General features: G+C 42.6%; 1 protein-coding gene across 2 annotated transcripts in view; it reads right to left on the bottom strand.

Moving 5' to 3' along the window:
- Positions 1 to 12,038, bottom strand: part of LOC122542344 (probable ATP-dependent RNA helicase DDX17) — a 45,002-nt gene extending 32,964 nt beyond the window's left edge. The window contains exons 1-2 of one of the 2 annotated variants that reach the window (XR_006309780.1): positions 11,223 to 12,038; positions 9,937 to 10,105 (exon numbers count right to left, since the gene is read on the bottom strand). Coding sequence is in view for 1 of the 2 variants with exons in the window: in XM_043680022.1 (XP_043535957.1) it covers positions 9,937 to 10,105; positions 11,223 to 11,269 (216 nt within the window). In the remaining variant the exon portion in view is untranslated. The remainder of the gene's footprint in view (positions 1 to 9,936; positions 10,106 to 11,222) is intronic. The other variant, XM_043680022.1, reaches the window with a different exon arrangement.
- Positions 12,039 to 15,535: the final 3,497 nt, after the last annotated feature.

Here is a 15,535-nt window from a genome sequence, read left to right as displayed (position 1 = left end):
GCTCAAAAACCACCACATGAGCAGCACCCTCTAAACTTTTGCAACATCTCCAAAATACAGAGCTTCTTTTCCAGGCAGGCTATCCCAGTGTATCATAACAATACCATGGGTGAGGTTTACACCCAGCACCTGAGTAACAACTTTAAAATGCAACTATTCACCTGCCCTGCTTTATTTTACAAGAGTAGGTCAAGTTTTGCACCTTCTCTGGTAGGTACATCTACATACAGAAAACTTTCTTGTACATGCTTAACAAATTCATCTCCATCTAAACGGCACGGTGGCACAGTGGTTAGCACTGCTGCCTCACAGCGCCAGAGACCAGGGTTCAATTCCCGCCTTAGGCGACTGACTGTGTGGAGTTTGCACATTCTCCCAGTGTCTGCGTGGGTTTCCTCCGGGTGCTCCGGTTTCCTCCCACAGTCACAAAGCTGTGCAGGTCAGGTGAATTGGCCATGCTAAGTTGCCCGTAGTGTTAGGCAAGGGGTAAATGTAGGGGTATGGGTGGGTTGCGCATCAGCGGGGCGGTGTGGACTTGTTGGGCCGAAAGGCCTGTTTCCACACTAAGTAATCTAATCTAATCTAAACCCTTAACACTATGGCAGTCCCAGTATATGTTTGGAAAGTTAAAAACCCCTACATAACCACCCTTTTATTCGTAAGATAAGTGAAATACCCTTACAAATTTGTTTCTCAATTTCTCTCTGACTATTAGGGGTGTCTATAATGCAATCCCAATGAGGTGACCATCCTTTTCTTATTTCTCAGTGCCACTCAAATAACTTCCCTGGATGTATTTCCAGGAATATCTTCCCACAGTACAGCTGTAATATTATCCATAATCAAAAACGTAACTCTCTCTGCTCTCGCCTCTCTTTCTGTCCTTCCTGTAACATCTGCATCCTGGAACATTAAGCTGCCAGTGCTGTCCATCCCTGAGCCATGTTTCTGTAATTGCTATGATATCTCAGTCCCATGTTCCTAACCATGCCCTGAGTTCATCTGCCTTCCCAGTTAGGCCTCTTGCAGTGAAATAAATGCAGTTTAAGTGATCTTTCCTACCTTGTTCTCTGCTTTATCCCTGCCTGTTTGACTCGCCTCTTTTCTCAACGGTACCAGTGTCAGATTGACCTCTTTTACTATCTCTCTAGGTCACACCCCTACACCTTACTTGTTTAAATCCTCAAGCAGCTCAAGCAAATCTCCCAGCCAGTATGTTAGTCCTCTTCTAATTTAGGTGCAATCTGTCCTTCTTGTATAGGTCACTTCCACCCCAAGATCTTCCAATGATCCAAAAATGTGAATCCTCCTCCCATACACCAGCTCCTCCTCCGATGCATTCATCTCCTCTATCCTCCTATTCCTGCCCTCACTAGTTCGTAGCACCAAGAGGAATCCAGATATATTACTTCCTAACTCTCTAATCTCCCTTCAGAATTTCAACCTTTTCCCTTCAGATGTCGTTGGTTCTAACGTGTACAATGACCTGCTGGCCTCTCCCCGCTTTGAGAACATTCTGCACCCTGAGAAATTTCGACCAGATTTTGGGTAGAAGCATTTTCCAATTTCTCATGGGTCCACATCTAATTTCCAGGTTATGCTCCTAGCTCTAGGTTCCCTATCCTAAGGCTTTTTAGTTTAATTTTTTAGAATTGTGGACCAAACTACAAAACGATTTTAAAAACCCCAGTTGCTGCATACTTTGAAAAGCAAGTAATCTGGCACACATTGCAAGCATGCTTGAAGAAGCAGTAATTGAAGATAAGGCTACAGATAACCAGGGAGATGTACAGCATGGAAACAGAAACTTGTGTCCAACTTGTCTAAGGTGGCCAGATATTATAAATCAATCCAGCATGTTCCTCTAAATCCTTCCTATTCATGTACCCATCCAAATGCCTTTTAAATGCTGTACTTGTACCAGCCTCCAGCACCTTCATTGGCAGCTCATTCCATATATGCACCACTGCCTGGATGAAAAAGTTGGCCCTTAGGTCCCTTTTAATTCTGTCAGGTCAGGTCAACATGGATAAGTTGCACTGAAGGGTCTGTTTCCATGCTGTACATCGTTATGACTCTATGCCCTCTAGTTTCAGACTACTCCACCCCAGTGAAAACACATGATTTTGTAAGCCTCCGATGCTCCAGGGAAAATAGCCAACAGCCTATTCAGCCACTCCCTTAAAGCTCAACTTCTCCAACCCTAGCAACATCCTATCTTTTCTGAACCCTTTCACATTTCACAACACTCTTCCTGTCACGGGGAGACCAGAATTGAACACAGTATTCCAGAAGTGGCCTCAAAAATGTCCTGTATAGCTGCAACATGACTTCCCAACTCTGATACTCAATGCATTGACTAATAAAGACAAGCACACCAAATGTCTTCTTCAATCTGCGATTCCACTTTCAAGGAATTATGAACCTGCATCCTAACATCTCTGTTTGGCAATATGACACTTCTTTGGACCTTACCATTAAGGTATACAAGTCCTACCCTAATTTGTGTCACCAAACTGCAACACCTCACATTTATTTAAATTAAACTACATCTGCCATTCCTTGGTTCAACAGCCCATGGACTCTTTGTACTCTGAGATGCCCTTCTACTACACCCTTCTAATTTTGGTGTCATCTGCAAAGTTACTGATAATGCCTCCTACATTCACATCCAAATCATTCATATGAATGACAAAAAGCAGTGGACCCAGTACCAACTTTTGCAGCACACCATTGTTCACAGGCCTCTAGTTTGAAAAGCAACCCTCCGTCACCACCCTCTGTTTCCTACCTTCGAGCTAATTTTGTATCCAAGTGGCTAGCTCTCCTTGTATTGCATGTGATCTAACCATGCTAATCAGCTTACCATGTGGAAGCTTGTTGAATACCTTACTCAAATCCATATAGGCAATGTCCACCCCTCTGCCTTCTTCAATCATCTTCATCACTTTTTTCAAAAAACAAACCAAGTTAGTGAGACACGATTTCCCATACATAAAGCCATGCTGACTTTGATGAACTGAATCCAATCAGTTCTGTATTCAACTTTGGTCTATGGACTAGTGACCAGTGACTGATGACAAAGGCCGTTTGCTTACTCGCAACTGTGTGATTGGTTCTTGGATAACTGAGTACTTGAAGGCTGTGAACAACATAGAGAAGTGATCAGATCTCTACTAGCTCAGGAGCTGTCTCTCTGCTCTCTGAAGAAATCTGGTTTACCTTTCATTCAGTAGTTACTGTAAATCGACTTTTAATTGGGAAGTCAGAGACTATTTATAAGTGAATCAGTCATCCTGTGCCTCTTGCAAACCAGCAGAAGCAATTTGGAAAAGGATGATCAAGATGAAACCTTCTGACCAGCACAAACTCAACAGATCTTGTGAATAGAGACTACTGAACTGCTTTTGCATCTTTCCATGGCTCCCCCTCCCCAATCCCACACACGTGTGTGCATGTAAATCATAGAATCCCTACAGTGTGGAAACAAGCCCTTCGGCCCAACAAGTCCACACCAACCCTCCGAAGAGGAACCCACCCAATTACTCTACATTTACCCCTGACTGATGCACTTGAAGACTACGGGCAATTTAGTATGGCCAATTCACCTAACCTGCATAGCATTGGACTATGGGAAGAAACCCACACAGACACGGGGAGAATGTGTAAACTCCACAAGTCGCCCAAGGCTGGAATCAAACCAGGGTCCCTCGCGCTGTGAGGCAGTAGTGCTAATCACTGAGCCACCGTGCTGCCTATGGGTGACAGAGTGTATGTAAGGGAGAGTTTATAAGGGGATTAGATACTGTCACAATTCACTGGGGTAACATACTGTAAACATTGCTTTTCCTGGTGTTGTCACCAAAATTGACCATTTTAAAAATTTATCTGACTTTCAGTCCCAGGTTGGGAGAAAGTACAAAACAGATTTCTGTACTTAAAAATTCCTAAGAGTGTAAGTAATTGTACTCTAGTTTCAGGTAAGCTGTGTAATTCTGCCTTTTAATTTAAAAAAAATGTTACTTTGGTAACTCTCTTCTCTGCATTCTTGAACACGAAGATAACTTTCCCAAAATAGTGCCGAGAACTGCCCATTGCATTTGGCTGCAGTCTAAGCATGTTTTGTACAGTTGAAGTGCCACTTTAACCCTTATATTCTAGTCAGAAAAGTCAACATCCCATCAGCTTTTCTTGATCTGTTCAGGACATTTTAGTGATCTAGATCCCATTGCTTCTAGCTTTCCACTTCCAGAGAAAGTGACCCATTTAAATATTTTAGGGCCAAATTGAATCACTTCACACTTGATTAAATTTTATTTGATTGAATTTAGTTCTGACTATTCAATTAACCTTTTTATATTACTTTGTAATACTATCTACACAGTTTACATAACATCTGCATCATCAGCAAAATCTGATATGACTTTCTGCCCCATTATGAGTCACTAACAATGATGGTGAATAGCTGAGGCTGCAACACTCCTACAAAATATCATTAATCCTGCCCATTATCCCTACTCTCTTGTCTCTTACTGCTCAATCCATTTCCTAACCAGGTCAATAATCTTCTTCTATTCCACAAGCTGCAACTTTAGCTGTGTTTTGAAGAACTTTGACCAAATGCCTTAAGTCCACATAAACACCCACAGGAAATGACATCCTTTCCATTACTTGAACTACCTCTTCAAAAAGTTCAAATCACCAACTCCAGAGGGCAGTAGAAACTCAGTCAACTGACATACCCAAGACAGAAATTGGTAGGTTTCAGCATACTGATGATATCAAGGAGAAAAAAATTGCAGAGAGAGAGAACTGAGTGGACATGATCTGTCTGAACTACAAAGCAAGCTCAAGATGAACAAAGGTAGGTGATTCATGATGTGGAAGTGCTGGTTTGGACTGAGGTGGACAAAGTTAAAAATCACACCACCAGATTATAGTCCAACAGGTTTAAGTGGAAGTACTAGCTTTCAGAGTCCTGCTCCTTCATCAGGTAACTGACTTTTAACTCAGCCTATATTCATTAGTCATGAATGATTGTTCACTTGTGACCTTATTTGAACAGCAGAAAGCTTTAAAGTTGTTATTGTTTAAAAAATAAACTCTTGTGAATTTCCCAAATAGAAGGTTGGGCTAACTGGTCCAGAATTCTCTGGCTTTCCTTTCAGCTTCAGAGTGATCTACATTAATTTTTCAATTTAAGTGAAGGTTCTGAAACAAGAGAGGGACGGCATGGGAGCTCAGTGGTTAGCACTGCTGCCTCGCAGCACCAGGGACACTGATTCAATTCCACTTCGGGTGACTGTCTGTGTGGAGTTTGCACATTGTCCCCATGTCAGCATGGGTTTTCTCCGGGTGCTCCAGTTTTCTCCCACAGTCCAAAGATTTAAAGGTTTGATTTGGTGGTGAGTCTGGGTGGGATGCTCTTTGGAGGCTCGGTGTGGACTTGTTCAGCCGAATGGCCTGTTTCCACACCATGGGAATTCTATGAGCTGTAAAACGTCAGTTAGAGACACACAACATTGTCAGTTAACCAAAACTTGAAAACCAACTGGTCCTGGGATTTATCACTCCCTTTGATCATTAGTTTCTCATTACTGCTGTTTTCCCAAGTTTTCTTAATCATAACACCAATTCAACACATGCAATTTCCAGTATACCAGTATTTTTCTTTAATTTCCTGATTTTCACTGTCAAAATCACAATACAGGGGAACCTCAATTATTCCTGAATATCAATTATCCAGATATCAGATTCCAAAGGGGAAGTCAAGGTCTTGATAGAAACATTATGTCAAAGAGCTGTTTCAACCTGACTGTGTCTTTTGTTTACAGGTACAATGATTGAAAACAAACTCCGCTCACTGAAATACTGCCGAGAACAGTTCTGGACAATCCAGGCACTGTTTCTAAATCACTGACCTCTCACCCTCTCTCTCAACCCCCCAACCCACCACACTTTTCCTGGAGTTCTACAAAAGAGTGAACCCTAACCACCCCCCAATCTCTCCAACATTGTCCTGTACAGGGCAGAGGTGGAACTTGTCAAAAGGTTGTGTGCGCGCACTTATGTGCACTGTTTGGAGACTTACCACACAAAGGCAACAGCAGTCTTATTGTTGCCGTACAGCCCGGTTGCCCCGGGATTTTGTGGGGGACAAGAACAACATGGGTCGGCCAGGGGTGGGGTTGGGGCTGCGGGCGTGCGAGCAAGTGGGGTCTCGTGCACATTATGCTTTTGCCTAGTCTCCTGAACAGCAGACTTCACATAAAACTCAGAGCCCCAGAGGAAATCAATTAATTACCCGAACAAAATAGTGCCCACCCATCTCATACGGATAATCGAGGTTCCTCTTTATTCTGGATCAGTGGTGCTGGAAGAGCACAACAATTCAGGCAGCATCCGCCGAGCAGCAGTTCAAATGGCTCACATTATAACCACATTAGGGAAATAAGAAGCAAAGTTAACCTTGTTGCCCTCTTTTTCACACTCCTCCTTATTATCTATTTTGACACCCCTCACTACTTTTCACATCATTTCCACTTGCCAGTGTGTGTTGTTTTTCACTACATTTATGTTTTTTTATATTCTCTTATTTCTTCAATTGTATGTATCCATTTTGGTTAGCAGAGCTACTGCTTCTTAGGGTTTGGTTGCGTATCACAACAGATTTGCTTCCGAATATCTCACTTGTCATTTTATCCAGTTCACAAGGGAAACTGTCTGACCACGATAAAATCTGGAAACTTAGTGCTGATTTTACATTCTTCCCTTTCTAAAACCATGTTGAACTCAATCACATCATGATCACGATTAGATAAATATCGATCGTTAACTAAATCAGGACTCATTGCTCACTTCTTGTTTGCTCTAGTACATACTGCTATAGAAAACAATCCCAAGCACAGGAAAGTCTCTACCTTTCCAATACGTGCTACTGTTTGTTGCTTATTTAAATACAGGTTGAAACTTTATTGCTGGAACAGCACAGCAGGTCAGGCAGCATCCAGGGAACAGGAGATTCGACGTTTCGGGCACAGGCCCTTCTTCAGGAATTTGATTCCTGAAGAAGGGCCTGTGCCCGAAACATCGAATCTCCTGTTCCCTGGATGCTGCCTGACCTGCTGTGCTGTTCCAGCAATAAAGTTTCAACTTTGATCTCCAGCATCTGCAGACCTCACTTTCTCCTTATTTAAATACAGTTAACTTTTATTATCTAGCACTTGAGACTAAAAGTGTGCTGATTGATCAAATATTCTGGATAATCAGGATGTCCACATTATAGATGAAAAAATACACTAAATAATGGAAACTTAATGCAGGGGGGTGTATAAATCACTGTTTTAATTTATTTAGAGACACAACTCAAATATTAATGCAACTTTGCCTTAAATATATAAAACTTACCAGCAGAGAGCCTTCTCACTTGCACTACTTAGACATTGTGGAAAACTGTGGTATTTGATGAGAAATTGACTCAAAAATTGAATTAAATAGCTGATATTTCATGTGGTCTTTTGTATTCAACAAGTACATTTACACTAGGGTAAATAAAACTATAATAAATAGTCAGAATATTACAGTAATCTTCAGAGTGTTTGACGTATATAATTTTTGCCAGTTTATCAGAAGTGTCAGCACATAAGGTACTGTTAAAAAAACCTTATTCTAAGCACACTGTCTTTGTCTAATCTCTACCTACTCAAGCAACCTCTTCCACTATTGGTACTGTAGATGATTTCCTATAGTGCGGAATCTTTTTCAATTCCTTAATTCTGTCAATTAAATTGCCAATGCCTGCTCGAGTCTTTAATCACTTTAATCGCCAAAGTGATTAAAGTAAAATTTATGCCACAAAAGAGCTAGAAAATAAGCACTCCCAACAAGAGAGAATCTAAACAACTGCATCAGACATTCAATTACATTACAATCCTCAAAATCCCCATTAGCAACATTCTGGGGCTTACCATTGACAAACTGAATACACCATAAATATTATGGCGACAAAAGCAGATCTCAGACTGGGAATTCTGAAGGGAGCAACCCATCTCCTAACTCCCCAGTGGCTGTCCACCATCCATGAGGCACAAGTAATAGGTACCTGAAAGACAGCTGCTCCAACAACGTTCAAGAATCTCAATATCAGGGCACAGCATGATCATCACCTGCTCAATCCACCACTTTAAAAAGGTTCAGAACCCCAAGTATAGACTCATCAGAACTGCAGTGTTTACTAACTGCAAGAGGCACCACTGCAACTTGCTAAGATTCCATTCAAACTATGACCTCTACCACATTCCATTCTATCTTAGCTGGAAATACTCAGATGAACTGGTCATTAATGCAGTTTGTGGGAGTTTGCTGTGTGCAAATGGACTGCCACATCTCCTACACTATACAATAGTAACTACACTTTGAAGTGCTTAATTGGTTGTAAGGCACTTTGTGATGTTCAGTAATCATACAAAGTGCATATAAATTCAGCATTTTGTCCCTTTTCAAGATATGGACTATCTTAATTTGTTCCTCCAATGACTGCAGTGTTAAAATCCTGGTTCTATCTGGATGTAACTCCACGCAATGGCCAGCAATAGCTCTAGGAAGCTGACTCACCACCACTTTCTTGAGCAATCACAGTTGGGAAGTAATCTCAGACTTTATCAGCAATGTTTTTATTCAAAGAGCCAGTTAAAATTTTATTCTTCAACTATGTTTACTCATTTTCTTCTTTGGTTGCCTGTAGATCTTCTAATCTGGTATATTTAACTACCAATTCTGACCATCCTGTAGTCACAATACTGCAATGATTACTATTACCATATTCACAAAGTCTCTGCTATTAATTTATCAAATTGTAATAATGACTGATTATGACATTCATGGCCACTCTATCAAGAAACATTAAGATTGGTTCGATGAGAATAACCAGGAGCTACTAAATTACAAACACAAAGCGATTCTGAGCTCTAAGTACAACCAAAACTAATAGGAGAGAAAGCAGCTCTACAAACAATAAACACAATGCATTTTAAAAAAAGGTGGTGAATGGCAAGTCTGTAGGAAATCCATCAACTGACACTCACAGTATGTGGATTCTTCAGTTAAGACCTACTGTAACCCAAGCACCCCATACCTTGGTGCAGATGAAATTACCACCAAGATACTAAAATTGAAGTAATCATGCACGAAAATTTGTACTTCTTCGAAGCTTCTCTGAAAAAAAATGCAATATCCCAACTGACTTGTGGAAATCTCAAGCCCAAGGCCCCAGACCCCTCGAACTGGAAAAGAAGCTAAGATGCCAATTGTTGCAACCATCTCAGATAGGTCGAGACAAATACAAACATTAGAAGGTACATACACCACTTGTGGCAGGGTGTGCAGATAATTCAGATTGTTTAGTTATTGCAGCATTCACACCAGAAGAAAGTTATCATTGGTCCTTAAAGACTGCCTGAGAAGATTTACTGTGCTTAACTCTGCAATGTCAGCAAAATTGTTCAGCCCTCTGTCCTTTTGGAGTCACAATGCAGATTCAGTCTATTAACAGGAGCAATTGACATGATCTTCACAACAAAACAAATTCTGCCATGTATCTCTACTCAGTGCTCCCCTCCTAACCAACTCCCATTTTCATTTAATAGATAATTTCAACTTCCATGTGCATCCACAAATGGAGTACTTTCAAATTAAGTCAAAATTACAACTTTATCTCAAAATAACCCAGTGTCTGTGGAAAGCTCTGGAGCATCAGGGTTAATGTCAAAGCCACTACAGAATGATTAGAGGAGGCCGTTCAGCCCTCTGCGCTTTTGGATACAACATAGGGCCACTGCTGTAAAGTCCTGGATTACAGCAAAATTCTGATATTAAATTAAGTTAGTGACACCTTAGTTAACTATTACCTTTCTCAACTAGATATATTCAGATACCCACCGGGCTTAATCGAACCACTTCGGGGTGCTCCACGTAGAAGTTTTTCTCAAATTTAGGCAACTCGTCCAGGTCCCACTTCTTCTTCCTCAAGCGTTCTCCGGGCTGTCCAAATTTTTTCCCAAGGGAAGGACCCCCACGGCTCGGCCCTCCACCAAACCGTGGGCCATTGCTATGAAAGGAGGTTGAGGGTTAGTCAGAAATAGGTATAACTGCAGGTCAGAGGGCAGTCTGCATTTGAAGCCCACATCCGACGTGACATTTATTTTATTATGAGTACAGTTGGTAAATACTTTGGGCCACCCTGAGTAATGTCATATAAACCATTTTTAAAAAATATTGCCAAGGTGTAAGATCCTGAAAGGGGCTTGAAAAGATGTGATGTACAGGGATTGGAGGACTCAGGGAGATCAGGGATGGTTGCGTTATGTCTCTGACAATAAAATGGCTGAACCAAAAGCAGACAGTAATGGAGAGAGACACAGTACAGTAGGTCTGCCCCTCACTGGACACGGTCAGTGACGTTAGCTAACGGGAAGGCGGGGCCGCTCCCAGACTCACACTGATTGGACAGACCATCTGTCACACAAGACCCTTTGGGCCCACAAACAGACACCAAGACCACCCAATCAAATGTGGAGAAAACATGCACCGACCAATAAGCGCGCAGTACCATCGGAAGGCGGGACCGAATCTCAATCCGACCGGCGTGAAGCGAACCTCCATCTCCATTCCCGGCCCCCTCCACTTCCAACCCCGACGCCCTCATTCCCGGCCCCCTCCATCTCCCAATCATACGGAATCCTCCATTTTATTCTCCCCCGCCACGGCATACAGTCATCACCACCTCCCCCTCCCTGACGCACAGCCCCGGAAGCATCGCACCTAAATCCTTACCCGGTCACGCAGACCCTCCCGGACTCATCCCACCCCCACTCCCGGGGCTCAGAGTCCCCTCATACCCTGAGGAACGGCACACAACCCCAGACTCTCTGCGCCCCGGTCAACAGAGGGGCGGTCAGAGCCCCGGAATATCACCGATCCCAAACCCCAGGTCTCTCAGAAACCCGGAGCTGCCAAACGGGCTAGGGTCGCATGCTTCCTCGCCACAGATCGCGGCTCACGCAACCCGGGCAAAGCTACGATTCACCGCCTGGCCTGGGAGGGGCCACGGGCCTGGAAAAACAGGCCTGGCCGAAGTGCGAGGCCTTTTCCTTGACAAACCGGTCCTTGTGAATTGCTTCCTTTCACCCGGCACGTTAAGTATGCGGTCCTGGTCAGCCTCTTACCTCCCTCGGTCTCTACCGCGGTCACGGTCTCCACCGAATCCTCTCATTTTCGTTCGATTCTCAGCGTCGGCGAACAAAGAAAAGCCGCAGTGACTGCGATAGGATCAACAGCAAGCTGCCGGAAGAGCCGTCCCTCCCGCCGGATGCTGCTTGGGAACAGCCGCCTCCCGCCGGATTCCAAAACGGCGGCCCTTCGCCCCGCCTCCCGCCGGATCTCGGTCGTGAACAGCCCTGCTTTACCTCCTGCTGACTCCCGAAGCAGACGCCCCTCCGGACCCCTGTCAAGAACAGTTACCGTTACCCCAACCCCTTCCGCCGGACCCCTGCCGACTTCCTCTCGGCGACAGTCCTTCCCGCCAGGCCCCTGTCGGGAACAGCCGCTCCTCCCCACCGGTCAAGGTCTGCCTAGCAACAGTGACGTCACATCCCCGCTCGCGTGCAGCAATCCGAGGACGGCTTGCAAAATAAGGCCTTGTTTATCAAAACCTGCTGTTAACTCCCTAGTTCTGACCTCACGTTATGTAATTTTAGTTTACTAAAAGCTGAACACTGTGTGTACATTAAATACCACCTCATATTTTTCCAAAGGCATTGGAAAGCGATGTCACAGCTTAGTACTGGAAGACTGGAATACAAAGGTCGCTTATTGTAAGGGGAATGGAATATAAATATAGGAAACTTACAGGGCGCTGGTGCAACCACTTTTGGAGTATTGTGTACTCTATGAAAGATGCCACTGCAGGTTCAGACAAACTTTACCTAACTTGATTTTTGGATGAAGGGGTTATTTTATGAGGAAAGCTTGGGTCTATATCTGTCGCAGTTCAGATGGATGTTAATTGGGTGAATTCTGAGAGGATCTTTTCCTCGTCAGGAAGTACAATTTAAAATTAAAAGGTCCTGTATAAGAAGTGATCTCTCAGGAATGGGAGGTGTTGAACTCTATCCCAGAGAGAGGGACATTAAAAAAAATGAATATTTTTAAAGTGCAGGTAGATTGATTCCTTTGTCAAGAATAACACTTCACCTGACGAAGGACCAGCGCTCTAAATGCTCATGATTTCAAATAAACCTGTTGGACAGAACCTGGTGTTCTGTGTGACTGTCCACAAAAAGAATTTAAGGGTAAGGAGACACGAGAATATGCTGAGACCACAATCAGATCAGCCATGATCATGTGGAATAGTGGAAAGGCCGGACAGGTCGAATGCCCTACTCCTGCACCTAATTCGTATGTTTGTATTGAAATCATGGAGACGGTATTTCTAAAACTTGCTGATTTCCGGCTGTAACCAGGATGACAGCCTGAGTTTAAATCAGATCCAGAATCAGAGTCAAAGGTCCCACTAGTAAAGGTTGTGAGAGGGCTGCAGAAAAGGCATTCTGTAGAGTCACACAGCACGGAAGCAGACCCTTTGATCCAACTTGTTGATGCTGACCAAATTTCCCAAATTAAACTAGTCCCACTTGCCTATGTTTGGCCCATATCCCTCTAAACCTTTCCTATTCATGCACCTATCCAAATGTCTTTTAAATGTTTAACTGTACCTGCATCTACTACTTCCACTGTTGGTTCATTCCACATACAAATTGCCCCTCAGGTTCCTTTTACATTTTTTTCTTTTCACCTTAAAAATATGCCCACAAGTTTTGAACCCCCACTCTGGGAAAAAGATCTTTGCTATTCACCTTATCTATGCCCCTTATGATTTTATAAACCACTATAAGGTCACCTCTCAACTTCCTACACTCCTGTTAAAAAAAGTCCCAGCTAATTCTTATAACTCTATCCCTGTAGTCCTGGCAACATCTTGGTAAACCTTTCTGAATCCTCTCCAATACTATCCTTCTGATGGCAGGGCAACCAAAACTGCACACAGTACTGCAAAAGTGGCCTCACCAACATCCTATACCACCTCAACATCATGTCCCAACTCCAATACTAGTCTGAGCAATGAAGGCAAGTGTGCTAAATGTCTTCTTTTAACTACTCTATCTGTGAATCAATTTTCAAAGAATTATGTACCAGAACTCTGGGTTTCTCTGTTCGACAACACTGCCTGTGGCTCTACCATTAACCATATATGTCATGCCCTAGTTTGTTTTACCAAAATGCAAAACCTTGCATTTATCCAAGTTAAACTCCATCCGCCACTCCACAGCCCAATGGCCCAATTGATCAAGATTCCTTTGTAATCTTTATGACTTGGATTGGGATGTGTTGGATTGGGATGGACAAAGTTAAAAATTACACAGGACATAGTCAGTGTTGGATTGGGATGGACAAAGTTAAAAATTACACAGGACCAGGTTATAGTTCAACAGATTTATTTGGAACTAGCTTTCGGAGTGCCGCTCCTTCATCAGGTGGTTGTGGTGAATAAGTTCATGATCACAGAATTTATAGCCAAAGGAGTTCAGTGTCATGGAGAGGTGATACATTAAACAATTGCAGATTAACTCTTTCATCTTTTAGAATAGGATATGCTGTTTTCTGTTCTTTGATATGTAAATCCCAGAGCTTCTTTTAAATTACATTCTCAAGATAGCTCAGCTTTTCTTACAATGGGTGTGAAGTCTGTCTGTGTCTCGATGTTGAGTCAGACTGACAAGTCCTCTGCATAGTTTAACATGGATTCATGCAGTTCTTGAGCAAAATAAATGTAATTCTGCAAAACAAATTCATCACATAAATATATATATGCGCGCATTTAAGAGTGGCAGAGTGAGTGCACGTGATAGTGTGATGGGGTATGTGTCTGAGAGGGTGTGTGTATGTGTGTGCATATGAGAGAGCTTGTTTATGCATGGGTGTGTGAGTACGTAGGAGCGTGTGTGTTTGTGAGTGTATTGTGCAGTGGGATGAAAGTCCTGATTGAGGCGATTCCCATAGGTACTGAACTTTGCTATCAGCTTCCACTCAGCCACTCTGCGTTGTTGCTTGTCCCAAAGACCACCTTGGAGGTTGGTCACCCGAAAGTCCGAGGACGAATGTCCTGGACCGCTGAAGTGTTCCCCGAGTGGGAGGGAACACTCCTGCCTGGTGATTGTTGCATGGTGATTCACATTCTAAAAGATTCTAATATTTAGAAACATTCTAAAAGGTGAAAGATTTAATTTGAAATTGTTTAATGTATCACATCTCCATGACACTGAACTCCTTTGGCTATAAATTCTTTATAGTGACATTATTCTCCACAACCACCTGATGAAGGAGTGATGCTCTGAAAGCTAGTGCTTCCAAATAAACCTATTGGACTATAACCTGGTGTTGTGTGATTTTTAACTTTTTAATCTTTGATAACCTTCTTCACTGTCAACTGTACCACCGATGTTGCTGTCATCTGTAAACTTACTGACTATGCCTCCCAAATTCTCATCTAAATCTTTATATAAATTAGAAACAAAAGTTGCCCCATCACCAATTCCTGTAAAACACTGCTGGTCAAAGACCTCCAGGCGGGAAAACAACCCTCAACTACCAGCCTCTGTTTCTACCGTCAAGCCAATTTTGCATCCATTTGGCAAGCTTTCCCTAAATCCCATGTGATTTAACTTTACTAATTAGTCTACCATGCGGAACCTTGTCCAAGGCTTTACTAAAATCCATGAAGACAACATCTACCACTTTGTCCTCATCAATCTTTTTGGTTGCATCCTCAAATAACTCAATCAAAATTGTGAGACATGATATCCTGCACACAAAGACTTGCTGACTATCCCTAATCCTTGCCTCTCCAAATGCATGCAAATCCTTTCTCTCAGGATCCCTCCAACACCTTGCCTGTCCTTGATGTCAGTCTCACAAGTCTACAGTTTCCAGGTTTTCCTTTATAGCCTTTCTTAAATAAAAGCAAAACATCAGCCACCTTCCAATCCTCTGGCACCTCATCTGTGACTGTAGATGATACAAATATCTCTGCTGGAGCCTGCAATTTGTTACCTAACTTCCCAAAACATCTTGGGATACACTTGATCAGGTACTGGAGATTTACTCACCTTCATGTTTTTCTAAGATCTCCAGCTCTTCATCTTCTGTAATATGGACTGTTTTCAAGACATAAATATTTATTTTTCCCAGTTCCCTAGCCTCCATTTCTTTGTCCACTGTAAAAATTGATGTGAAATATTTGTTTTGTATCTCTCCTACCTCCTATAGTTCCATGCATAGATGACCTTGTTGATTTTTAAAGGATTCTATTCTCTCCCTAGATGCTCTTTTGCTCTTAATGTACTTGTAGAATCTCTTTGGATTATCCTTAACCTTATCTGCCAAGACTATCTCATAGTTCCTTTTTGCCCTCCTAAGAAAG

The sequence above is a fragment of the Chiloscyllium plagiosum genome, chromosome 39 (genome assembly GCF_004010195.1).
Source record: "Chiloscyllium plagiosum isolate BGI_BamShark_2017 chromosome 39, ASM401019v2, whole genome shotgun sequence".
NCBI lineage: Eukaryota > Metazoa > Chordata > Chondrichthyes > Orectolobiformes > Hemiscylliidae > Chiloscyllium > Chiloscyllium plagiosum.
This window is presented reverse-complemented; position numbering and strand designations above follow the sequence as displayed.